The sequence below is a fragment of the Dendrobates tinctorius genome, unplaced genomic scaffold (assembly GCF_039654945.1).
Source record: "Dendrobates tinctorius isolate UK_male_01 unplaced genomic scaffold, ASM3965494v1 ptg000548l, whole genome shotgun sequence".
In the NCBI taxonomy this organism is placed as follows: Eukaryota; Metazoa; Chordata; class Amphibia; order Anura; family Dendrobatidae; genus Dendrobates; species Dendrobates tinctorius.
This window is the reverse complement of record NW_027362206.1, coordinates 693,322-719,144: the sequence shown is the minus strand read 5'-3', so window position 1 is coordinate 719,144 and position 25,823 is coordinate 693,322. Positions and strand designations below refer to the sequence as shown.

Below are 25,823 nucleotides of genomic sequence, written 5' to 3'. Positions count from 1 at the left end.
CCAGGGCTCAGCTCAATTGCACAGTCATAACTCCTATGAGGAGGCAAAGGCACAGACTCATTCTCACTAAATACATCATAAAAATCAGCCAAATAGTCAGGAACATCATGCGACTGGGGAGAGGTGGAGAAAACAGGAGCATCGCTAAGGGCACACCGACAACCCCAACTCACCACAAACACAGATTTCCAATCCAAAACTGGATTATGGATTTTCAACCAGGGAAACCCCAGAACAATGGTATCATGCAAATTATGCAACACCAAAAATCTGCAATTCTCTTGATGGTCTGGGGCGACCCGCATTACCACCTGGGTCCAAAACTGAGGTTTATTCTTCACCAAAGGAGTAGCATCAATACCCCTCAAAGGGATAGGCGTCCACAGAGGTGTCATAGGAAATCCACAACGTTTAGCAAAATCCAAGTCCATCAGGTTCAGAGCTGCTCCCAAATCCACAAAAGCCTTAGCGGAAAATGTGGACAGGAAGCAGATCAGAGTAATTGCTAGAAGAAACTTAGGTTGAACACCACCCACAGCAAATGTGTGTGCAAAACATTTCTCTCGTTTAGGGCAGACAGAAATGATATGCGAGGCATCACCACAGAAGAAACACAGCTTATTACGCCTTCTGAACTCCTGATGCTGCGCCCCAGACAAAACTCTCTCACATTGCATAGGTTCAGACATTTGTTCAACAGGTGGCAACACCTCTCGTGCGGTTTTGCGTTCACGCAAACGCCGATCAACCTGAATGGCTAATGACATAGAATCGTCAAGACCAGAGGGAACAGGAAATCCCACCATAGTATCTTTTACGGTTTCTGACAAACCCTTCCGAAAGAGAGCTGCCAAGGCACCATCATTCCAGGTAGTAAGGACCGCCCACTTTCGGAATTTTTGACAGTACAACTCTGCAGAATCCTGACCCTGGCTCAGTGCCAACAGGGCCTTTTCAGCCTGATCAATAGCATTAGGTTCATCATACAACAACCCCAAGGCTTGAAAAAATGCGTTCACATTAGTAAGAATAGGATCATCAGGTTTCAAAGAAAACGCCCAATCCTGGGGATCGCCGCGCAGCAAAGAGATGACAATTTTAACCTGCTGCGCGGAGCTCCCCAACAAGTTAGGCTTAAAGGCAAAAAATAATTTACAATTATTCTTAACATTCAAAAATTTAGACCGATCCCCAAAAAACACATCAGGAGTAGGGATCTTTGGTTCACCAGCATGTGAATGAGCAAGATAGGCGGAAATTCCCCGCACTTCAGCAGTGAGCTGCTCCACACGATCAAACAGTTGCTTCATCTCCATTGAGAAAGAAAAAAAAATTCCCCCTGCGGCCTCAGAGACATAGAGGAAAAAATATACACAAAAAAAAAAAAATATTCTGACAAACTTTTTTTTTTTTTTTTTACAATTCTTTCCTGCTATTGAGTACCCTAGGATCTGCGGTATGGCTGGTGATTCTGTTATGAATGAGTCACCGAAGGAGGAAAAAACAAAAATACAAGCTAAGTCCAGAAAACCGGAGAGGTTGGTAGCTATCGGATTGCAGACCCCTGATCCTATCCACAACAACAACTAACAGTAGCCATGGGGGGTTCCTACGATGCCCTAGACCCCTCGATCACAGCCGGAGAACTAAATAGGCCTAAAGAAAGAAAGGGGAAATCTAAACTGCCCCAGAGCAGACCCCAAAGCAATAGGCAGCCCCCAACAAATAATGACGATGAAGCAAGATGAAAATAGTAACACAGATAGAACGATAGGTTGAGCAAACAAAGGGCCCCAAGCTAACTAAAGAGGACAGGATAGAAAAGCTGCTGTCTGCAATCCGCAAAAAACCCTACCAAAAAATGTCCCAACCGACTGATAAGAAAAACAGGCCCTGAAGTCGCTAGGACTTCAAAATGACTATATCAGCACTCAGGTAAATTCTGAAGACAGAGTAAAGAGACAAACTGATCAGAGACAAAAATAGAACTCAGCACACCCCCGACCGGGGATGGCTGAACTCCGAAAAACAAGGTAAACAAAACAAAACTAATAAGTTCAATAGCAGAGCAAAAACTTATCTTTGGAAGCAGGAATCAGACTGGTCTCCAAGAATCCAGCAGAGAAATCACCAGCGACTCAGAAGGGCGTCGGCTGCCTTATATCCAGTCAGCAGTTCCTGTTACCCAGTCATCATCTACCAGAACAGGTGTTTGGTAATCAGCCTCACTACCTTCCTTCATCAGAAGAGGGAGTTCATCAGACATCGACGGTGAAGAGGAAAATGAACTCACAACAGTACCTCCCCCTTGAGGAGGGGTCCCCGAATCCTCCACAGTGTTATAGAGCGATGGGCTCCACAGTGTAATAACATGCCGGGTTCCACAGTGTTATAGATTGATGGGCTCCACAGTGTAATAACATGCCGGGCTCCACAGTGTTATAGAGCGATGGGCTTCACAGTGCAATAACGTACCAGGCTCCACAGTGTTATAGAGCGATGGGCTTCACAGTGTAATAACATGCCGGGCTCCACAGTGTTATAGAGCGATGGGCTCCACAGTGTAATAACATGCCGGGCTCCACAGTGTTATAGAGCGATGGGCTCCACAGTGTAATAACATGCCGGGCTCCACAGTGTTATAGAGCGATGGGCTCCACAGTGTAATAACATGCCGGGCTCCACAGTGTTATAGAGCGATGAGCTCCACAGTGGAATAATATGCCAGGCTTCACAGTGTAATAGCATGCCGGGCTCCACAGTGTAATAATGTGATGGGCTCCACAGTGTAATAACATGCCGGGCTCCACAGTGTTATAGAGCGATGAGCTCCACAGTGGAATAACATGCCAGGCTCCACAGTGTAATAACATGCCGGGCTCCACAGTGTAATAATGCGATGGGCTCCACAGTGTAATAACATGCCGGGCTCCACAGTGTAATAACATGCTGGGCTCCACAGTATAATAACATGCCCGGCTCCACAGTGTAATAACGTACCAGGCTCCACAGTGTTATAGAACGATGGGCTCCACAGTGTAATAACATGCCGGGCTCCACAGTGTTATAGAGCAATGGGCTCCACAGTGTAATAACATGCCGGGCTCCACAGTGTAATAACATGACACACTCCACAGTGTAATAACATGCCGGGCTCCACAGTGTAATAACATGACACACTCCACAGTGTAATAACATGCCGGGATCCACAGTGTAATAATGTGATGGGCTCCACAGTATAATAACATACCCGGCTCCACAGTGTTATAGAGCGATGGGCTCCACAGTGTAATAACATGCCGGGCTCCACAGTGTTATAGAGCGATGGGCTCCACAGTGTAATAACATGCCGGGCTCCACAGTGTTATAGAGCGATGGGCTTCACAGTGTAATAACATGCCGGGCTCCACAGTGTTATAGAGCGATGGGCTCCACAGTGTAATAACATGCCGGGCTCCACAGTGTTATAGAGCGATGGGCTCCACAGTGTAATAACGTACCAGGCTCCACAGTGTTATAGAGCGATGGGCTTCACAGTGTAATAACATGCCGGGCTCCACAGTGTTATAGAGCGATGAGCTCCACAGTGGAATAACATGCCAGGCTTCACAGTGTAATAACATACCGGGCTCCACAGTGTAATAATGTGATGGGCTCCACAGTGTAATAACATGCCAGGCTCCACAGTGTAATAACATGCCGGGCTCCACAGTGTAATAACATGCCGGGCTCCACAGTGTAATAACATGCCGGGCTCCACAGTGTAATAATGTGATGGGCTCCACAGTGTAATAACATGCTGGGCTCCACAGTGTAATAACTTGCCAGTCTCCACAGTGTAATAACATGCTGGGCTCCACAGTATAATAACATGCCCGGCTCCACAGTGTTATAGAGCGATGGGCTCCACAGTGTAATAACATGCCGGGCTCCACAGTGTTATAGAGCGATGGGCTCCACAGTGTAATAACATGCCGGGCTCCACAGTGTTATAGAGCGATGGGCTCCACAGTGTAAGAACATGCCGGGCTCCACAGTGTTATAGAGCGATGGGCTCCACAGTGTAATAACATGCCGGGCTCCACAGTGTAATAATGCGATGGGCTCCACAGTGTAAGAACATGCCGGGCTCCACAGTGTAATAACATGTCGGGCTCCACAGTGTAATAACATGCCGGGCTCCACAGTGTAATAATGAGATTGGCTCCACAGTGTAATAACGTGCCGGGCTCCACAGTGTAATGACATGCCGGGCTCCACAGTGTAATAACGTGCCGGGCTCCACAGTTTAATAATGCGCTGGGTCCACAGTGTAATAACATGCCGAGCTCCACAGTATAATAACATGCCGGGCTCCACAGTGTAATTGCATGCCGAGCTCCACAATGTAATTACATGCCGGGCTCAAAAGTGTAATTACATGCCGGGCTCCACAGTGTAATAACATGCCGGGCTCCACAGTGTAATTGCATGCCGAGCTCCGCAATGTAATTACATGCCGGGCTCCAAAGTGTAATTACATGCCGGGCTCCACAGTGTAATAACATGCCGGGCTCCACAGTGTAATAACGTGCCGGGCTCCACAGTGTAATAACGTGCCGGGCTCCACAGTGTAATAACGTGCCGGGCTCCACAGTGTAATTACATGCCGGGCTCCACAGTGTAATAACATGCCGGGCTCCACAGTGTTGTAGAGCGATGGGCTCCACAGTGTAATACCATGCCGGGCTCCACAGTGTTATAGAGCGATTGCCTCCACAGTGTAATAACATGCCGGGCTCCACAGTGTTATAGAGCGATGGGCTCCACAGTGTAATAACATGCCAGGCTCCACAGTGTTATAGAGCGATGGGCTCCACAGTGTAATAACATGCCGGGCTCCACAGTGTAATAACATGACAGACTCCACAGTGTAATAACATGCCGGGCTCCACAGTGTAATAATGTGATGGGCTCAACAGTGTAATAACATGCCGGGCTCCACAGTGTAATAACATGCCGGGCTCCACAGTGTAATAATGCGATGGGCTCCACAGTGTAATAACATGCAGGGCTCCACAGTGTTATAGAGTGATGGGCTCCACAGTGTAATAACATGCCAGGCTCCACAGTGTAATAACATGCCGGGCTCCACAGTGTAATAATGTGATGGGCTCCACAGTGTAATAACATGCCATGCTCCACAGTGTAATAACATGCCGGGCTCCACAGAGTAATAACATGCCGGGCTCCACAGTGTAATAATGCGATGGGCTCCACAGTGTAATAACATGCCGGGTTCCACAGTGTAATAATGCGATGGGCTCCACAGTGTAATAACATGCTGGGCTCCACAGTGTAATAATGCGATGAGCTCCACAGTGTAATAACATGCTGAGCTCCGCAGTGTAATAATGTGATGGGCTCCACAGTGTAATAACATGCCGGGTTCCACAGTGTAATAATGCGATGGGCTCCATAGTGTAATAACATGCCGGGCTCCGCAGTGTAATAATGTGATGGGCTCCACAGTGTAATAACATGCCGGGTTCCACAGTGTAATAACATCCCATGCTCCACAGTGTAATAACATGCCGGGCTCCACAGTGTAATAATGTGATGGGCCCCACAGTGTAATAACATGCCGGGCTCCGCAGTGTAATAATGCGATGGGCTCCACAGTGTAATAACATGCCGGGTTCCACAGTGTAATAATGCGATGGGCTCCACAGTGTAATAACATGCCGGGCTCCACAATGTAATTATGCGATGGGCCCCACAGTGTAATAACATGCCGGGCTCCACAATGTAATTATGCGATGGGCCCCTCAGTGTAATAACATGCCGGGCTCCGCAGTGTAATAATGCAATGGGCCCCTCAGTGTAATAACATGCCGGGCTCCGCAGTGTAATAATGTGATGGGCTCCACAGTGTAATAACATGCCGGGTTCCACAGTGTAATAATGCGATGTGCTCCACAGTGTAATAACATGCCGGGCTCCACAATGTAATTATGCGATGGGCCCCTCAGTGTAATAACATGCCGGGCTCCACAGTGTAATAATGTGATGGGCTCCACAGTGTAATAACATGCCGGGTTCCACAGTGTAATAATGCGATGGGCTCCACAGTGTAATAACATGCCGGGCTCCGCAGTGTAATAATGTGATGGGCTCCGCAGTGTAATAATGTGATGGGCTCCACAATGTAATTATGCGATGGGCCCCTCAGTGTAATAACATGCCGGGCTCCACAGTGTAATAATGTGATGGGCTCCACAGTGTAATAACATGCCGGGTTCCACAGTGTAATAACATGCCGGGTTCCACAGTGTAATAATGCGATGGGCTCCACAGTGTAATAACATGCCGGGCTCCGCAGTGTAATAATGTGATGGGCTCCACAGTGTAATATCATGCCGGGTTCCACAGTGTAATAATGCGAGGGGCTCCACAGTGTAATAATGCGATGGGCTCCACAGTGTAATAACATGCCGGGCTCCACAGTGTAATAATGTGATGGGCTCCACAGTGTAATAATGCGATGGGCTCCACAGTGTAATAACATCCCGGGCTCCACAGTGTAATAATGCGATGGGCTCCACAGTGTAATAACATTCCGGGCTCCACAGTGTAATAATGTGATGGGCTCCATAGTGTAATAACATGCCGGGTTCCACAGTGTAATAATGCGATGGGCTCCACAGTGTAATAACATGCCGGGCTCCGCAGTGTAATAATGTGATGGGCTCCGCAGTGTAATAATGTGATGGGCTCCACAATGTAATTATGCGATGGGCCCCTCAGTGTAATAACATGCCGGGCTCCACAGTGTAATAATGTGATGGGCTCCACAGTGTAATAACATGCCGGGTTCCACAGTGTAATAACATGCCGGGTTCCACAGTGTAATAATGCGATGGGCTCCACAGTGTAATAACATGCCGGGCTCCGCAGTGTAATAATGTGATGGGCTCCACAGTGTAATATCATGCCGGGTTCCACAGTGTAATAATGCGAGGGGCTCCACAGTGTAATAATGCGATGGGCTCCACAGTGTAATAACATGCCGGGCTCCACAGTGTAATAATGTGATGGGCTCCACAGTGTAATAACATGCCGGGCTCCACAGTGTAATAATGCGATGGGCTCCACAGTGTAATAACATGCCGGGCTCCACAGTGTAATAATGCGATGGGCTCCACAGTGTAATAACATTCCGGGCTCCACAGTGTAATAATGTGATGGGCTCCATAGTGTAATAACATGCCGGGCTCCGCAGTGTAATAATGCGAGGGGCTCCACAGTGTAATAATGTGATGGGCTCCACAGTGTAATAACAAGCCGGGCTCCATAGTTTGTTGGATTCAATATATAATTTGTCATGTCAGGTGTATAATATAATATCATTTAAGTGTTACTCCATAATAATAAGAAATCAAACAAATATTTAAAAATAATAAATGTTTTATTGCGGCACACAACTACACAGTAAAAATAAAAATGAAAAGTTAATAATTAATATTAAGAAGCTTTGAAAGCAACAAGACACAAAATAATGATATTCAGAAGACAATGCAAACGGTGGCCACCAGGTGGCAGGATACTGGCTTGGAATGATGACAACATGCGAGTACATGCTGATATGAATAGCCACAAAGAGTATCACCATGCAATTCTGACAGATCTGTAGAGATTTGGAGCAATGTAATGTACAACACGATATCAATGGTAAAGAGACAAGGGTGCAAAATTGTCAGACAAACCCACAAATAATAATAGAATACGTGATCACATACAGACCCCCGCCACACATTTCGACCCTGCTTCATCAGGGGGCCAGAGGTGGTCGGCACAAGGTGTCTTAAATACTAGCAAAGATGTGTAGATAGGTCAAAGAAAATAGTATAATTAACCAGCAGCAGTTGTATACCGTATCAGAGCACATGGTCAGACGATCACATGGTCAGACGATCATAGATCAGACGATCACATGGTCAGACGATCACTATGTCAGACGATCACATGATCAGACGATCACAAGGTCAGACGATCACATGGTCAGACGATCACATGCATCACATGATGATGGGCATCCCAGAGAATTGAAGCAAGCTCACAGGGAAGGTGCCATGTTCAAGAAAGGAAAAATGTGCATATAAGATAGTGGATAAAGGAGAAGCAAATAAGATGATTGGTGCATATAGGAGAAGCTAGGAGGAGGCAAATAAAATGATCAAAAAAAGATAGAATTAAAGGTAAGAAAAGGAGTAGGTGGATCAGCTGCACAGGTGTATTGTCTGCCCCTGGTCCAGTATATATACTGTGGGACCATATATCTTATACAGTATATATTAAGACATTGGGCCTGGAATGTTGGCGATGACTCTGGTCTAGGATGCATCTTACAAACTGTTGTAACTTTTTTAATTTGACTTTTTTTTGTAGATTTTTCACTGCAGATTTCCACGTTTAGTCCAAGCCCTCGACTCCAGAGCAAAGATTCAGGTGACAAGAATACTACTCATCATCCTCTTATTGCACAGATAGAATCATAGAATGGTAGAGTTGGAAGAGACCTCCTGGGTCATCTGGTCCAACCCCTTGCTCAAAGCAGGATTCACTGAATCATCCCAGACAGATGACAGAAGGCTCCATAGTCTCCATGGTATCAATGGGTGGTAGGTTTCATAGTTTCCATTATGTCAGTGGGTGGATAGCTCCATATCCTCCATGGAACTAGTGAGTGGAATGCTCCATAATCTCCATGGAATCTGAGGGTTGAAGGTTCCTTGGTTTCCATAGTATTGGTGGGTGGTAGATACCATGGAGATTATGAAACCATTGGGTGTAAGTTTCCATAATCTCTATAATATCAGTGGTTGGATAGATCCAAATATTCTCCATACTATCTGTTGGTGGAAGGTTCCATACTCTCCATGGAACTGGTAGGTGTAAGTCTCCATGGTATCGGGGGGTAGAAGGTTCCCTGGTCTCCTGGTCCCCACATTGCATTTTCGAGGTCATCCCTCCAGTTCCATCACTCTCATTCTCTTCCTTTGAGGTCCACACCATCAGGCTCTTCTGTCCCCTCTCTCTCAGAGTAGTGGTCATATACCGGCCCCCAGGATCAGCCACCCAATTCCTTTACCACTTCCCAACCTGGCTGCTGCACTTCTTGTCCTCAGAACTACCAACCTATTATCCTGGGAGACTTAAACATCCCCATTAACAGCACCACTTCCACAGCTGCATCCCAGCTTCTAACACTAACCACTTCTCTCGGCCTCGCATAGCTCTCAACCTCTGAGACACCCAATGACGGTAGCACCCTTGACCTGGTCTTTGTCCGGCTCTGCTCAGTCTCCTACCTAAATAACTCACCGCTTCCCCTCTCTGACCACAACATTCTGTCCTTCACGCTCACAAATCCTCGCCCACCCCAGCACTCTCCTACCTACCACACATTCAGAAATCTACAAGGCATTAACCCTCATACACTTGCAGACTCCCTACACTCATCCCTGTCCCCAATCTCCTCTCTTTCCTGTCCTGATCTGGCTGTACACCAGTACAATGACACTCTCACAAGCATCCTTGACCAAGTAGCGACCCTCACCCTCTGAACCTCCAAGCACAGAGTAAAACAGCCCTGGTTCCCATCACAAACTCGACTTCTCCAGCGATGCTCTAGGAGTGCTGAACGCTTATGGAGAAAAAACTCGAACACCAGAAGACTTCATCCACTTCAAATTTATATTAAGAACCTATACCGCTGCCCTTCACCTCGCCAAACAGACCAACTTCACCATCCTGATCTCCTCAGTAGCCAACAACCCCAAGACACTTTTTGACACCTTTCACTCCTCAGGCCAAAAGCACAAGCTCCTATCACAGACATTTGTGCTGATGACCTGGCCTCCCACTTTATAGAGAAAATAGATAATATCCATCAGGAAATCTGCTCCCAACCACCAAGTTTAGTGACTCCCATCCCTCCCTGCATTTCCCCTGGCTCACTCTCCACATTTGATCCCATCACAGAAGAAGAAGTCTCCAGACTCCTCTCTTCTTCTCGTCCGACTACATGCACTACTGACCCCATTCCCTCACATCTCCTCCAATCTCTCTCTCCAGTCGTCACAACTCACCTAACTGCAATCTTTAATCTCTCCCTCTCCTTGGGCATTTTCCCATCCTCCTTCAAACACGCCATTGTTACTCCATTACTAAAGAAATCCGCTCTCGACCCATCCTGCACAAGCAACTACAGACCAATCTCCAATCTCCCCTTCATCTCTAAACTTCTGGAGCGCCTTGTCTACTCCAGCCTTACTTGTTACCTCTCCACTCACTCCCTCCTAGATCCTTCATAGTCCTGCTTCCGCCCCCTACATTCAACTGAAACTGCACTCATCAAAGTGACCAATGACCTTCTGACAGCAAAACGTAACGGTGACCACTCTCTGCTCATTCTTCTCGACCTTTCTGCAGCTTTCGACACTGTTGACCACCATCTCCTACTCTCTAGGCTCCAGTCACTAGGCATTAAGGACACTGCACTCTCCTGGTTCTCTTCCTATCTTTCTGACTGCTCTTTCATTGTTTTGTTCGCTGGTTCCACGTCATCTCCTCTTCCTCTTGCTGTCGGGGTACCTCAGGGCTCAGTCCTTGGCCCCCTTCTCTTCTCTCTCTACACAGACCCAGTTGGACAGACCATCAGCAGATTTGGCTTTCAGTACCATCTTTATGCTGATGACACACAACTATATGCGTCTTCCCCCGACCTTACCCCCGCTGTACTACAGAACACCAGTGACTGTCTGTCCACAGTCTACAATATCATGTCCGCTCTCTATCTGAAACTCAACCTCTCCAAAACTGAACTACTTCTGCTCCCGCCGTCTACTAACCTCCCTAAATCTGACATTTCCCTCTCTGTGGGTGGCACCATAATAACACCCCGGCAGCAGGCGCGCTGTCTGGGTGTTATGTTTGACACCAATCTCTCTTTCCCCTCCCATATACAATCTCTTGCCACTTATACCTAAAGAACATCTCTAGAATCCGCCCGTTTCTCACCATGGAAACAACAAAAACCCTTCACTATTGTTATTATTATTATACATTTTTACAGCGCCATTTATTCCATGGCGCTTTACATGTGAAAAGGGGCGAATATAGACAAATACAATAACCATGAGTAATACAAGACACACACAAGTACAGAAGGAGAGAGGACCCTGCCCACGAGGGCTCACAGTCTACAGGGGATGGGGAGGATACAGTAGGGGAGGATAGAGCGGGTCGTGCGGCGGTTCAGTAGACTGTTTGAAAGAAAGGCTAAGAGGGCACTCCAGGATATGTTAGGGGGATCTGTGACAACACACAATTTCAACAGACACCAAAGGAGAAAAAGCAGCGTGTATGAAAGTCACGATCACCCATGATAATGAACAATCAGAGCAATTAATGCCTAATATAAATTTTATTGTAGAAAACCGCAGGTAAAAACAATTAGAAAGCCTGAAAAATGCCCACATGAAACCACCAGAGGTCCATATAAGGACCCTTGTGAACACAATTACACCGAGCTGACAATAATAGGTAGTAAGCAGATATGTAGGTGACAAAACCTGGTTTACATACAAAGAAGATGTCACAAGATAAATACAAAAGGCACATAAAAAATATGTTGACAGGCAAAATGATCAATTTTCAAGTCCAAAAAAGACCCATGGCATAATGAGCAAATAAGAAAGCTATCATATATTTATATACAGCACGTAAGCTAGCCACCTAGAGACAGTCCAAAGTCAGATGAATACGTGCTCCTAAAAAATAATGTACTAAATGTACTAAAATATAGACCTGAAACTATCATAGAATCATAGAATCATAGAATCATAGAATCGTAGAGTTGGAAGGGACCTCCTGGGCCATCTGGTCCAACCCCCTGCTCAAAGCAGGATTCGCTAAATCATCCCAGTCAGATGTCTGTCCAGCCTCTGTTTGAAGACTTCCATTGAAGGAGAACTCACCACTTCTCGTGGCAGCTTGTTCCACTCATTGATCACTCTAACTGTCAAAAAGTTTTTTCTAATATCTAATCTGTGTCTCCTCCCATTCAGTTTCATCCCATTGCTTCTAGTCTTTCCTTGTGCAAATGAGAATAAAGTTGATCCTTCTACAATGTGACAGCCCTTTAGATATTTGTAGACAGCTATTAAGTCTCCTCTCAGTCTTCTCTTTTGCAAACTAAACATTCCCAAATCCTGCAACCTTTCCTCATAAGACAGGGTTTGCAGACCGGTCACCATTCTGGTCGCTCTTTTCTGAACTTGCTCCAGTTTGTTGATGTCTTTTTTAAAATGTGGTGCCCAAAACTGGACACAATATTCCAGATGAGGTCTGACCAAACAGGAGTAGAGGGAAATAATGACTTCACGTGATCTAGACTGTATGCTTCTGTTAATACATCCTAGAATTGCATTTGCCTTTTTTGCTGCTGCATCACACTGTTGACTCATATTCAGTCTGTGATCTATTAGTATACCCAAGTCTTTTTCACATGTGCTGTCACTTAGCCCTATTCCTCCCATTCTGTATATGCTTTTTTCATTTTTATTGCCCAGATGTAGTTCTTTGCATTTCTCCATGTTAAAAACCATTCTGTTAGTTACTGCCCACTTCTCCAGTTTATTTATATCTTTTTGAATCCTCTCTCTTTCTTCTCTAGTATTAGCTAACCCTCCTAGCTTTGTGTCATCAGCAAATTTAATCAGTTTACCCTCAGTTCCTTCATCTAAATCGTTGATAAAGATGTTGAACAATACAGGGCCCAGGACAGAGCCCTGTGGTACCCCACTTGAGACATTCTTCCAACTGGATGTGCAGCCATTTACGACCACTCTTTGGGTCCGATCACTAAGCCAGTTATGAATCCACCTTACAGTTACACCAAAGACATGTGGTGGCAATGGATTGCCCTATTTAGAGACACATGAGCCCCAAAAGAATGGTATCCAGAGAAATATAATGACCAGAGTAAGAAAAAAAGGGGAAAGAGAGGAGAAAGAAACCCCTTAATGGCACAAAAACGGGACAAAACAGATCATGATGAGAAGAGGGCATATAGGTGGACACATGTTGGTAACCGCAGATCAACTAAAACTGTTAGTCCACCAGCCAAATCAACTGATCTAGGTTCATCATTTCAAGATCAACCCTCTAGTGATTTTTTGTCCTCGGACACCAACCAAGAAAACCCTCCAGGAGGGGCAAGCGGCGGCATAAGTCCACCAAATACAAGGAAGCGTCATCGTCGCTTCAAAGCTTAAAAAAGAGTGTACTAAATGTACTAATATATAGACCTGAAAGACATGTGGTGGCAATGGATTGCCCTATTTAGAGACACATGTGCGCCAAAAGAATGGTATCCAGAGAAATATAATGACCCGAGAAAGAGAGGAGAAAGAAACCCCTTAATGGCACAAAAAAACAAATAGAATAAAACCAGGCTAGATCAGTCGCACATGAAGCGATAATACCTCATGGATTAGGCATGTAAGGGGTTAAGCCTGCAGTCAGCATATCGGTGTAATGTGGGAGCTACTCCACGCGTATCGCCACCAGGAGCTTCCTCAGGGGTGAAGTGGACTGGTCTGTCCAAATTGCGTGCTTTAAATATAGGGTTTAATTAGGGTTTCAATGCTCATATCTTTTGCCCAGCGTCCGATAAGACGGCGTCCGGAAGTGACAGCCGCGCATGCGCGGCTACCTAACAACAAGACGCCGCAACCGCGGGCACCTCCATGGAGATGGCAAACAAAACAAAGAGGGCTGTGCGTGCGTGGTAAGCAGGTGCAAGAAGCAGAAAAAAGGAAGGTGGAAATCGCACATGCGCAATAGATAGAAACCAGGAAACATGTGATTTAGCAGAATGCACAGCAAATGAAACGCGCGTGCGCTAGAGGACATATCCTTATCAGACATATCGTGAATGAAAAACCATCAAGCAAAAGAAAGGGAACGGCGCTCTGAGTAAACAGAAGGAGAAAGGCTTTATAAATCGCTGTCAATGGGGAAAGAGGTAGAGGTGCATACCTAATGAAATGTCGAAGGGGACAGAAATAAGGGTGCATCCATACTAAGGGTTTCCTCAATAGCAGGCAGGGAAAAAGCACAGAAGTGCCAATATTATGTTCAAAAATGAATGAAACAAAAAATAAAAAATAAAACATAAATAAAAAATAAAAATATTACAATGAAAAAACTTAAAAGCAAGTAAAATAAGTAATGAAAAATAAAGAATAAAAACAAAAATCAAAAAAACAAAAGTGAATGTAACGTTCCGGGGATGGACTACGTCCGAGAGTGGGCCCTCTGGGTCGCGGATCTGGAGCCCCTGGGTCGAACGCGCCAGGTGATGACCGACCCCTATACAGGGATCGTTAGGGGCAAAACCGCAGAGGACAGAACCGCGACAGCCGGTACCAGGAGGGACGGCTCAAGGACAAGAAACCAGAAGGCGGCTAGGTCACAGGACAGAGACAGGAGTGCCCGAGCAGGTTATAGGAAACGGGGAACACCCAGGCGGCAGAGGCTAGTGGGGAGAGCAGGAATAGCCACGGGGGCAGGAGGTATGCAAACGAGGGAGACGCCAAGGGAGGAAAGGGTGGCGATAGGCTGGAGAAGAGGGAAAACAGGGGAGCAGGAGAACGAGGGAGGAAGGCAGGACAACACGGGAGCTGACAGGAGGAAGCAGGAGAAATAACAGGAGTAACTTATAGAGGCTAGAGCGGCCAGGAAGACGTGGGTTTAGCACAAAAATCCTCAGGCGTCCTCTCAACAGAGAGGACGCCTGAAATACCTTAGGGACTGGAAGGAAGAGGACAAGCGCCGCCCTCAATGCCGCCCACCGCCAGCAGAAGAGGAAGCGCTGGCGCGCGCCCGCGGCCTAAGGAGGGGGCGCAGGAGCGCCGCAGTGCTGGAGGCAGGACGGGAGTGCGTGCTGCGGCGGAGACGCCGGTAAGGGGAGGCGGCGGCGGGCGCCGCTGCAGAAGACGCGGCCGCCGATGTTACACTGAAAAATAAAAAATATGCACAAATAAATGATTAATAATTACAATAGATTGAAAAAATAAACAACATGTATTTTTTATAGAAGCCAGTGAACAACCGCTCCTCATTGAGCCCTTTTGGAGCTAAGTTATCAAGTTTAAAGATCCATCTTGATTCCCTTCTTAATAACTCATCAGTGCAGCGTCCACCTCTGATCGTGGTATCAACCTTATCAACGACCATAGCCCGCAAATGTCCAGGGGCACCATTATGTAGTGTAAGGAAATGATTGGCCAATGAGGTAATCGCCTAACGCCTTATTCTTTCTTGCGCATGTTATATTAGAAACACGGTGCTGTATGCGTCAGCGGAATTCTTGGCCCGTTTGTCCCACATAAACCTTCGGGCAACTGCAGGCGAGGATGTAAACAACGGTTTTCATACGACAATTTGCATAACAGTAAGTTTTCACCTGATTAAGAATACCTGAAAAAGCAATGGTATCGCTTGCAACAGTGTATAGACACGCGGTGCAACCCCTGCAGGGGAATGTAGGTTGCCCCTCACACCCAGGGCAGCGGGGTCAGGGGGATGTGTCACAGCAGCTGTGACCCAGTCCGTGGCCCTGGGCGCCCAATATCAATGGCGGTGATGTTAATAGTGTAATAGTTTATTTAGATAGTTTGTGACGCCACCCGTGGTGTTTGGCAAGTATGGTGTTAGGCCAACGCTGCATACAGATCCGCTGGGACTGATGGTATGGTGCAGCAAAGATGGTGTAGCTCCCCACAGGTGGAGCTGTAGTCCCATGGCAGTGTAGGTGCAATGGATGAGGAGAGGCGCAGAAGGGTATAGATGCTGGTACCCAGATGTAGCGGTGCTGAAGGTGTTAACGGCGAATGAATGGAGGACACCAGGGCTTGCAGATTCAAAGCTTTACTCACAGTTCGTGGTACCCACTGGTGCCTGCCTCTGTGCCGTGTCCTCCGGGGTAGAGACTCAATCAACCTCCCGGGCAAGTCAGGGTTCTCCTCTCCAACACTCTGCCAACATGTGCCTTTCCTGAACGACTCCTCTATTGCGCCTTTTAGTGTGAAGAACTCCAGTACCGTAGTTCTCTGGAATTCCTCCTGTCAGATGTTCCTAGAACCTCACTTGTCCATGTGGGGCAACCTCAGGATACCCGACGCGTGTCGCCACCCACAGTGGCTTCGTCAGCCACTGTGGGTGGCGACACGCGTCGGGTATCTTGTTCTCCCTGAGGTTGCCCCACATGGACTCTGCAATTTTTGGTCACTCTACATACCACTACTTATGGTTATAGGTTCCTTCTATTAAGGTTTTTATGCCTGTCTGGGTTTATTTTGAATTTGGGGTTGCACCCATTTGATGATGACCATATGTATGTTTTACAATTTCTTCCTGACAGGCATTCTGGGTCATGGTGACCAAGTGTATTTTGTATACTCAACCTACTTAAGGGTTACATTTACCTCCGAATAATTTCAAGTGTTTTGGACTGAGGGACTGTACAACCCTCCTCACTTCTCGATACACTTGGTCACCTTTTGGTATGCTGTTTATACAGGCAAGTCCTTTGTGGAGTACACCTCTAGGGTGAAGGCTCTATTGCGAGCCAGTTATGTGTTTGTCAAGTCAAATGTGTGACTTTTTTATGTTTTTATCTTTTGTGTGGTTTATACATGTCTAAATTTAAATAAAAAAACTGTCTATTTAAACGCCAACCATTTGTCTGTGGTGATCCCCCTTGCATAGCCCATCCCCTTTTTTGTTTCTGTATTGTTCTCTGAATGGGCTTGGTTGGATCCTACTGTGCCATACATAGACGGTGGTGCCCCTATCTCTTGTTTTGTAGAACCTCACTTGTATGACAGACAGCTGTAGCCTCTATAGGGGACTACTCTCAGAGACATGGCTCGCGAATCGGTTGCTGTTGTGTCCCAAGTCTTGGATGGGAGTAGTGCATTTACAGCCAACTACTCCACCGGTGTTTGCTGCAGAACTATAAGTGTCCATACAACCTCGGGGACCGGGCCCATGCCATGCGCTGAGAACCCATAGGCAGGGTTCCTCTTCCAACCCACAACTTCTCTTTGTGCTCCTACTCCTTCGTTCCAGGCCGTTCCTTCTCTCTTATGGAAGCTTAGGTTGCAGGTCTACGTCTTTCTCTTTCTCTTCTCTTTCCTGTGCCAGCTGGCTCAGGTCACTGAGGCAGCTGCAGCACTCTTTCTAAACTGAACTCAAACTGAACTCAAAACTAACTTCAGAACTGAACTCCTTCTCGCCTAACCTTCTGTCAGACTGACCTTCTGTCAGCCTGCTCTCCTTCTCTGGGACTCCCCCAGACTGACCTGCAATTCTAAACTTTCCCCCCTTTTATACTAACTCCACCCACCTCCCGTGTTACGAAGCAGGGTTCCACGAAGGGTGCTCTGCTACCCCCAGCCTTTAGCTGCTAGGTGAACCTACTGAACTATCCTGTGTGTGGGATGCAGGTGTTGGAGTGTGGAAAGGAGTTCCCAACTTACCTAGTTGGTGGGGCACTAAACCTTAGGAGAAGGTGCAGTACCTCTGTGGCGACTGAGCTTCAGGGGCGCAACAAATGTACCAATAGGTTTAAAGCCCCTTCGCAAAGATTGGGTTGGGTGCTTAAAATGACTCGGACACAAAATCTCCTTAAAATTTTTGGCACATTTAGCAATAAGCTTGGGCCGTTCACCAACAAAAGGCAAGATTGTTATGAATGGGTCACCGAGGAGGAACAACAAAAAGCTAAGTCCCAGAAAACCAGAGAGGTTGGTCACTATGCAGATTGCAGATCCCTGATCTTAACCACACAACTAACAGTAGCAGTGGAGCGTTTCTACGTTGTTCCTAGATGCCTCGTCACCGCCGGAGGACTACATAAACCTAAAGCAAGAAAAGGGAAAACTAACTGCCCCAGAGCAGACCCCAAAGGAAAAGACAGCCCCCACACATGTATTGACGGTGAAGCAAGATGAAAACACATACACAGGCAGGAAAAATAGGCTGAGCAAACGATGGGGCCCGACTAACTAGAAAGGACAGGAAAGGAAAGCCACTGTCTGCAATCTGCCAAAAAACCCTACCAAAAATAATGTCCAACACATCTGATAGCAAAATTAACCCTGAAGTCACTAGACTTCTCACACTATATCAGCACTCTGAAATATTCTGAAACAGAGCAAAAAGAGGCCAATCTAATAAGGGACTAAAAGGCAAATTGGCAAATACAGATAAGTAGGAGTGGAAGATCAGCATAGCCCCAGGAGGGGCAAGCTGACCACACAAGAAACTGAATTGACCAACAAGCGCAAGTGTGAACATTAGCAAAAAACAAACTTAACTTAAGAAGACTGGAAGAGAGCTGAAGTCCAAGACCTGAGAAGCAGACTGAATCACCAGCAGCAGGATAGGGCGATGGCTGTCTTATATCCAGTCTGATACTCCAGAGATCCAATCGTTATCCTTCTCATCAGGTGGCAGATCACTACCACTTAAACCAACCTCACTACCTCCTGTCACCACCAGAGGGAGAACGGATGGAGAACTCTCAACTGGAGGAGCAGAAAATGAGCTCATAACACAAGACCCCAGGCTCACTCAGCAGAACATTCCAATTCCTACATAGGATGTTATAAACTTCTGTCCAGTCGTTATTATAGCGGATAATGATGTTCGTAGTAGAGAATTCTCTTCTAGGTTTTGATTGTAGTAATTCACTGCGCTCCTTCTTTTCTGATGCCTGAAAGACATGTGAGATAATGTGCTTAGGATAGCCCCTCTCTCTGAAGCGTGATGTAAGAGATTTTGCCTCCACATGGAAAGACTCTGGTTCGCTGCAGTTACGTTTAACACGATAAAATTGCCCCAGTGGTATCCCATTGCGGACATGTGGCGGATGAAAGCTCCCATAATGGAGCAAACTGTTGGAGGCGGTTGTCTTTCGAAAGAGCGATGTGCAGATCTTCCATCCTTTCTTGGTAATCCGTAAGTCCAGGAAGTTAACGGTCTCCATAGAAATACTAGAAGTGAGAGATATATTCCATGTGTTATGATTTAGATTTTCAATAAATTTCTCTCAATCTACACATGACCCGGACCAGAAAAAAAGCACATCGTCAATGTAACGATACCATTGCACCAGATGTGTCTGGAATGTAGTCAAAAGGCGCACATGCCACCAGCCTAAGAATAGATTGGCGTAAGATGGCTCACATCTGGCACCCATCGCTGTCCCAGAGGTTTGCTTGTAGAAGGTGCGATCAAACACAAAATAATGATTTTCCAACACGAATTTCAAAAGATCAAGAACAAAGGAATCATGCTGGCGATCACCTGTACTTTTAGAATCCAGAAAAAATGACACAGCCTGCAGGCCCAATGAATGCTCAATACTAGTATAGAGAGATTCGACGTCCATGGTTACCATCAGAGTTTCTTCATTAATTATAAAGCCATCCAATTGATTGACCAAATGGGACGAGTCCCTGATGTACAAGCCTAAGGATAAAACAAAAGGCTGTAAATAAAAGTCCAAATACATGCAGGGACGTTCAAACAAACTCCCAATGCCTGAAACAATAGGCCGCCCCGGTGGATCTTCTAGGGACTTATGGACTTTGGGGAGCATGTAGAAAGTGGGCACAACTGGATATTTTGTGACCAAAAAGTCAGGCTCGTTCTTATTTATGATGCCCAATTCGAATGCCTGTTTGAAAAGCCTATCAATTTTAGACTTGAATATCTCTGTTGGATCGGTGGGTAAAATCGTATTGCAAGCCAAATAATTCAATTGCCTATGCGCCTCCTTAACATACATGTTCACTGGTCAGAGGACAATGTTTCCCCCCTTGTCTGCTTCCTTAATAACGATGGAATTGTTTTCTCGCAAATTCTTCAGGGCAAGTTTGTCTGCTTTACTCAAATTGTCCTCTTTATGAGCATCTATAGTCAGACCCTGAATATCCCGACAGGTGGTTTTGTAGAACATCTCTACTGCGGGAAAAATGGAAAGGGAAGGTGTTGAATGTGATGGTGTCCTCTGTGTGAATTCTCTCTTCTTACCTGACACTTGGTGATTTTCAGTGAGTAAATCAAGTAGATCTCGAAAAACTTGTAGATTCTCTTGTGGCAAGGTATCGATAACAGAGGGTTGGTGACACATTAATTTGAAAGTAACTTGTCTGCAAAAGAGGTAAACATCTTTAATGAATTCGAACTTGTCTAGCACCTTCATAGGAGAAAAAGATAGTCCCTTGGACAAAAGTTGAGATTCATGTTCGGCCAATGGATATGACGAAAGATTAATGATTTGAAGATTACCTGTTGAGGGAATAGTTAATACCGTCTCCGGTTTTGCCTGGTTTCCCTCTTGTAGGTTGGAGACCAAGCTTTGAAGCGACGATGACACTTCCTTGTATTTGGTGGACTTATGCCGCCGCTTGCCCCTCCTGGTGGGTTTTCTTGGTAGGTGTCCGAGGACAAAAAAATCACTAGATGGTTGATCTTGAAATGATGAACCTAAATCAGTTGATTTGGCTGGTGCACTAACAGTTTTACATGATCTGCAGTTACCAACATGTGTCCACCTATATTCCCTCTTCTCATCATAATCCATTTTGTCCTGTTTTTGTGCCATTAAGGGGTTTCTTTCTCCTCTCTTTCCCCTTTTTTTCTTACTCAGGTCATTATATTTCTCTGGATACCATTCTTTTGGCGCACATGTGTCTCTAAATAGGGCAATCCATTGCCACCACATATCTTTCAGGTCCATATATTAGTACATTTAGTACACTATTTTTTAGGAGCACGTGTTCATCTGACTTTGGACTGTCTCTAGGTGGCTAGCTTACGTGATGTATATAAATATATGATAGCTTTTTTATTTGCTCATTATGCCATGGGTCTTTTTTGGACTTGAAAATTGATCATTTTGCCTGTCAACATATTTTTTATGTGCCTTTTGTATTTATATTGTGACATCTTCTTTGTATGTAAACCAGGTTTTGTCACCTTCATATCTGCTTACTACCTATTATTGTCAGCTTGGTGTAATTGTGTTCACAAGGGTCCTTATATGGACCTACGGTGGTTTCATGTGGGCATTTTTCAGGCTTTCTAATTGTTTTTATCTGCTGTTTGTCCAATAAGTGTGGTTTTCTACAAAAAAAATTATATTAGGCATTAATTGCTCTGATTGTTCATTATCATGGGTGATCGTTACTTTCAGACACACTGCTTTTTCTCCTTTGGTTCAGTAGACTGAGGATCACTGCAGGTTGTAGACTTGTCGGAAGAGGTGGGTCTTCAGGTTCTTTTTGAAGGTTTTCGTGGTAGGCGAGGGTCTTATGTGTTGGGGTAGAGAGTTCCACAGTATGGGGGAAGCACGGGAGAAGTCTTGTATGCGGTTGTGGGAAGAAGAGATGAGGGGGGAGAAGAGAAGGAGATCTTGAAAGGATCGAAGGTTGTGTGTGGGTAAGTACTGGGAGACCATGTCACAGATGTATGGAGGAGACAGGTTGTGGATGACTTTGTATGTCATAGTTAGGGTTTTGAACTGGAGCTTCTGGACGATAAGAAGCCAATGAAGGGCTTGGCAGAGAGGAGAGGCTGGGGAATAATGGGGAGACAGGTGGATTAGTCAGGCAGCAGAATGTAGGATGGATTGGAGTGGTGCCAAAGTGCTACAGGGGAGGCCAGAGAGTAGGAGGTTGCAGTAGTCGAGGCGAGAGATGATAAGGGCGTGCACTAGTGTTATTGTGGTTTTATGGTCAAGAAATGCACGGATCCGGGAAATATTTTTGAGTTTGAGACGGCAGGAGGAGGCAAGGGTTTGGATATGTGGCTTGAAAGAGAGGGCAGAGTCGAGGATCACTCCAAGGCACCGAACGTGCGGGACTGGGGAAAGCGAGCAGCTATTGACATTGATGGATAGGTCTGGTGGAGGGGTAGAGTCAGATGGGATAAAGATTATGAATTCTGTTTTGTCCATGTTCAGTTTGAGAAAGCAAGCAGAGAAGAAAGCTGAAATAGCTGACAGACATTGTGAGATTTTGGTAAGGAGGTGAGGTCAGGTCCAGATAGGTAGATCTGCGTGTCATCGGCATAGAGATGATACTGCAAACCGTGGGATTCTATGAGCTGTCCCAAGCCGAAGGTGTAGATGGAGAAGAGTAGGGGTCCTAGAACTGAGCCTTGAGGAACACCGACAGAGAGGGGGCGAGGCGAGGAGGTGGTGTGGGAGAGGGAGACACTGTATGTTCGGTCTGTTAGATATGATGAGATCCAGGATAGGACCAAGCCTGTAATGTCAAGAGATAAGAGAATCTGTAGCAGGAGGGAATGGTCCACACTGTCGAATGCAGAAGATAGTTCCAGGAGAAGGAGGACAGAGTAGTGTCGCTTGCTCTTGGCAGTTAGTAGATCTTGGTGACTTTTGTAAGGGCAGCTTCAGTTGAGTCATGCAGTCAGAAGCCTGATTGTAAGCGGTCAAAGAGGGAGCAGAAGGAGATGTGGGAGGACAGTTGAAGATGGACATGCTGTTCCAGTAGTTTTGAGGCATAAGGGAGAAGAGTTATCAGGCGATAGCTATATACAGAGGATGGTTCAAGAGAGGTCTTTTTGAGGATGGGTGTGATCGAAGCATGTTTGTTGTATGAGGGGAACAAGCCATTTGTAAGAGAGAGGTAGAAGAGGTGTGTTAGAGTAGGGATGAATACTGTGGCGAAGTTAGGGATGAGGTGGGATGGGAGCGGGTCAAGCATGCAAGTGGTGAGGTGTGATCTTGATAGGAGGGTGGAGAGCTGATCTTCTGTCTTGGTGGAGAAGTTGGTTTTGGAGGAACAGGGTTGAGCAGCTAAGAGGGGCATTAGGGGCTGTGGGCCAAAGCTTTCTCTGATCATATCAATCTTCTGCTTAAAGAAGGCAAAGTCTTCAGCGGTAATGAGAGGAGATGGAGGAGGTGCTTGGGGACGGATTAGAGAATTGAAAGTGTTGAAAAGCTGTTTAGGGTTGTGAGACAGGGAGTATATGAGAGATGAGAAGTAAGTTTGTTTTGCGGCATTGAGCGCAGACTTGAAGCTTGTGAGGGACTGCTTGCATGCGATTAAGTGCTACTGTTGCCTTGATCCACTCCCGCCTGGACTACTGCAACACTCTATTAATTGGTCTCCCCGTTACTCGACTTTCCCCTTTCCAGTCCACACTTAATGCAGCGGCCAGGGTTATCCATCTGGCTAATCGGTACTCAGACGCGTCCGGTCTTCGCCAGTCGTTATATTGGCTGCCCATTCATTATAGGATCCAATTCAAAGCTCTCCACTGTGTGGCACCCCCCTACAGCTCCTTCCTCATTTCTGTCTATCGGCCTAATCGACCGCTGCGCTCCGCAAATGACTTTCGACTAAGCTCCGCACTAATCCGTACCTCCCACTCCTGACTCCAAGACTATTCCTGTGCTGTGCCAATCCTCTGGAATGCTCTACCCCAAGAAATTAGGACTATCCACAACTTACACAGCTTTAGGTGCTCCCTCAAAACACATCTGTTCAGAGCGGCCTATCACGTTCACTAATCAGTCATTTTATGTGTAAGGACCCCATCACACATAGCGACGCACCAGCAATCCCGACAACGATATTACCTTGTCAGGATAGCTGGTGCATCCCTACATGATCGCTGGTGAGCTGCCAAATAGGCAGCTTCACCAGCGGTCAGCATCAGCGACACATGGGTAACAAGCGACGTACGTCACTTAGTTACCCACTGTATACCTTAGTTGCCAGCGCGCTGGTGCAGGGAGCTAGTAACAAAGGTACACATTGGGTTTCTAAGCAGCGCGCGGGACTTAGAAACCCGATGTGTACCTTGGTTACCAGCTCCCTGCACCAGCGCGCTGGTAACTAAGGTACATATCGGGTTTCTAAGCAGCGCGCGCTGCTTAGAAACCCGACATTTACCTTAGTTACCAGCACGCTGATCGCTGATGCCTGGTCTCCCGCCTGTCACCCGCAGCAATGCGTGCTGGCCAGCGGGAGATGAGCAATCAAAAAAATGGGGTCTTTAGTGTGCATGTGTAGCCCATTCACTATCTCCATCCATCTCTCACTCCCTCAAGATGGCCGGCCATCATTGTACATACACCATTGTATATACGCCCTGTCCTCTGTATCTCCCCCTCCTCATTGTAGAGTGTAAGCTCTCACCAGCAGGGGCGGATGATTGTGCTTTAATTCTTGTATTGTTAACGTTGTTACTTATGACTTGTGTTTTGAAACTGTTAAGCTGTAAAGCGCTGCGGAATATGTTGGCGCTATATAAATAAAGATTATTATTATTATATCGGTTGGTGGTAAGTTTCATAGTCTCCATGGAATTGATACGTGTAAGTCTCCATAGTCTCCATGTATCTGGGGGTAGAAGGTTCCCTGGTCTCCATGATATCAGTGGATGGTAAGTTCCATAGTCTCCATGGTATCATTGGGTGCAAACCTCCCTAATCTCCATGATATCAATGGGTGGATATATCCATATTCTCCATGCTATCTGTTGGTGGAAGGTTCCATTGTCTCCATGGAATTGGTAGGTGGAAGGATCCATAGTCTCCATGGTATCATTGGGTGGTAGCAGTGGTGTAACTAGAGTTTAATGGGCGCTTATGCAGAATTTGGACTTTGGCCCCCATCGGCATGCTGGTCAGATGTATGGGCCCCTGTAGCATTTTTGATCTTACACATACATGTTCAAAATATATCAATCTCATAGAAAACTCAGCAATAAGATCATTTTGTAAGTAATACTTCTGAATAGTCACCATACTGTTACCAAATAACACATATCACCATATTGTTACTGAAAAAGTCCCTGTGCCAAAACTAATGCATCAATAATAAATCATATACCAGGGAGAAATACCACCACATAGTGCCTGAGTATAACCACCACATAGCATCTATTTATCACCAACATAAGGTGTCTGTGTAAACACCATCCTGATATTGAAAAGTCAATTATACAAACATAATACAAACCATATTTTATATTACAGGAGGATTTATGTAAACTAGAAGCTTGGGCTGATAAATGGCAAATGAGCTTTAATGGGGATAAATGTAAGGTCATGCACTTGGGTAGAACGAACAAGATGTATAATTATGTGCTTAATTGTAAAACACTGGGCAAAACTGTCACTGAAAAAGACCTGGGTGTATGGGTGGACGACAAACTCACATTTAGCGGCCAGTGTCAGGCAGCTGCTGCAAAGGCAAATAAAATAATGGGATGCATTAAAAGAGGCATAGATGCTCATGAGGAGAACATAATTTTACCTCTATATAAGTCACTAGTGCGACCACACTTAGAATACTGTGTACAGTTCTGGTCTCCGGTGTATAAGAAAGACATAGCTGAACTGGAGCGGGTGCAGAGAAGAGCGACCAAGGTTATTAGGGAACTAGGGGGTCTGCAATACCAAGACAGGTTATTACACTTGGGGTTATTTAGTTTGGAGAATTGAAGGCTTAGGGGTGATCTTATTACAATGTATAAATATATGCGGGGACAATACAAAGACCTTTCTAATGATCTTTTTACTCTTAGACCTGTGACGGGGAGAAGGGGACATCCTCTACGTCTGGAGGAAAGAAGGTTTAAGCATACTCACAGACGCGGATTCTTTACTGTAAGAGCAGTGAGACTATGGAACTCTCTGCCATATGATGTTGTAATGAGTGATTCCC

The 25,823-nt window shown here is 45.9% G+C and overlaps 1 protein-coding gene across 2 annotated transcripts in view; it reads left to right on the top strand.

The window, feature by feature from the left end:
* Window positions 1-25,823, top strand: part of LOC141078375 (T-cell differentiation antigen CD6-like) — a 199,385-nt gene that overhangs the window by 76,812 nt on the left and 96,750 nt on the right. For both annotated transcript variants that reach the window (XM_073565123.1, XM_073565122.1), the window contains exon 8: window positions 8,428-8,487. In XM_073565123.1, the coding sequence (XP_073421224.1) occupies window positions 8,428-8,487 (60 nt within the window). The remainder of the gene's footprint in view (window positions 1-8,427; window positions 8,488-25,823) is intronic.